Source organism: Trypanosoma grayi (assembly GCF_000691245.1).
Source record: "Trypanosoma grayi strain ANR4 Tgr_1915_V1, whole genome shotgun sequence".
In the NCBI taxonomy this organism is placed as follows: Eukaryota; Euglenozoa; class Kinetoplastea; order Trypanosomatida; family Trypanosomatidae; genus Trypanosoma; species Trypanosoma grayi.
This window is the reverse complement of record NW_008827533.1, coordinates 1-1,706: the sequence shown is the minus strand read 5'-3', so window position 1 is coordinate 1,706 and position 1,706 is coordinate 1. Positions and strand designations below refer to the sequence as shown.

The window sequence follows — 1,706 nt, the reverse complement described above, 5'->3', positions numbered from 1 at the left end:
CAACACAAATCTTCCCCACAAAGCAAGTCTCTTAATAAAGAATCTCCACCCAATCAAAGTGCGTGCAGACATCCTGCTACTGCAGTGTGGATATACTCGCACACACACAGAATAAAAGGGTTATCGTACTCCACGAGCACATGCAGGCAGAAATGAAAAGCAATTAGGATTAACGCACCCTCCACTCCACACACCACACACCACACACCACGAGGATGCCACACACACACAAAGCAAAGTACCAACCACACAAAGGGGCAGCAGTTGAGCCCCAAGCAATCATTACGAAGAGAAGGGGGATAAGTACACACACACACACACACAGAGCGAGCGAGGAGGCATGTTACTTCTCCACGATGCTCATCACACAGCCGCCACTGCAAACAACGTCAGCAGAAGCAGCGGTGCATGCACCCACACAGAACTGACGCTGCTGTCCGCATTCTTCGTGTCTTTGTCCTTTTCAGCCACAGGGTTATTCTCCTGCTTGTCGCTTGCAGATTGCAAGGAGCTCGGAGAAGTTGGGGCAGACGGTTTCTGCGATTGTACTGCGCCATTTTGGTTGTCTTCATTTCGAGGGTTCCGGGTCTCTGAGGCATCGCGATGATCATCAGTAGAGCTGTCATTGTCGGTAGCGTGACCGGCTGGTGGTAAAACACCAGAGTTCTGTGGTTTCTCTTCGTTTTTAGTGGAACTGTCCTTAAGGTCCTCCAGCGACTTTTCCATGTTGGCCTCTTGTGAGGTCTTTACATCAGACACACGACCTTTGTCGTGACTGTCGCCCAGTCGGACGTGGTTGCCATCATTCTCGGTGCCTTCAGGACTCTTAAGAAGGCCAGAGTCCTCTTTTCCTTCGCCTCTATCTGACCCATGCTTGGGCGCACTCACGTCAACATCACCTTTTGGAGTGCTGGAGGGCTTATCCTCCTTCGTGACTTCATGGTGAAGTTGGGTTTTCTGCTGCAAAGGCCGATCGGGAGATTTCTGACATGAGCCTTCATCTTCCGTACGGTTAATGCATTCCTTCGTCTCATCAGCAAGGTGCCCGGCACCCTGAGCAACACCGGGGCCATCCTGCTGTCCAAGGTTTACAGTGCCGCCGGGAGGAGTGCAAGGCTTCGTCCCCGTTCCTGCAGGCTCTGGGCAAGTTACAGGACTCTTTGCAAGCGCTGGTGAAGCCACACCCAGCTGTCCAGCGGGCCCGGCCCCCCCAGGTGCTTGCTGTGAAGACCCTCTTCTAGGCACACATACCTCACCAACTGCATCAGCACCTTTAGCACCGTTGCAGTCGAGAGTAGCAGGAGCCCCCTCCTCTTGCTCCTCTTTGCTAGCCACATGGGCCGCCTTGGAAGAACTCGTACACGTTCCTTTACCTTCTGTGCAACCCTTCCCTGGATCCTCAACCTCAGTTACTTGGCAATCCGCAGTCTCCCCGTTACAAATCAGAGGAGCAGCGCCCAGCTTGCATTTCTCCAGGCCACCAGATTTCTCGCATTCATCACGCTCCAAAGCATTGACATTGGAACTGTCAGCAGAACAACCCCCCTCAGGTGCTTCCGCACCATTTGGAAGACACACATTAACAACAGATTTTGCTGCAGCGAGTTTAGCTACAGGGGGAATCTCAGTCCCCGAAACAAGGTGAGAATTATCTTCACTGTCACCCGCCGCACACCCGCAGGCGCACCACGCACACAGCGCACACA

General features: G+C 53.2%; 1 protein-coding gene across 1 annotated transcript; it reads right to left on the bottom strand.

Moving 5' to 3' along the window:
- Nucleotides 1-363: 363 nt before the first annotated feature.
- Nucleotides 364-726, bottom strand: DQ04_19151000 (hypothetical protein; the record flags this gene model as incomplete). The annotated part of the gene is made up of 1 exon (XM_009317787.1): nt 364-726. One exon carries the CDS (start codon nt 724-726, stop codon nt 364-366), a length of 363 nt encoding a protein of 120 aa, XP_009316062.1.
- Nucleotides 727-1,706: the final 980 nt, after the last annotated feature.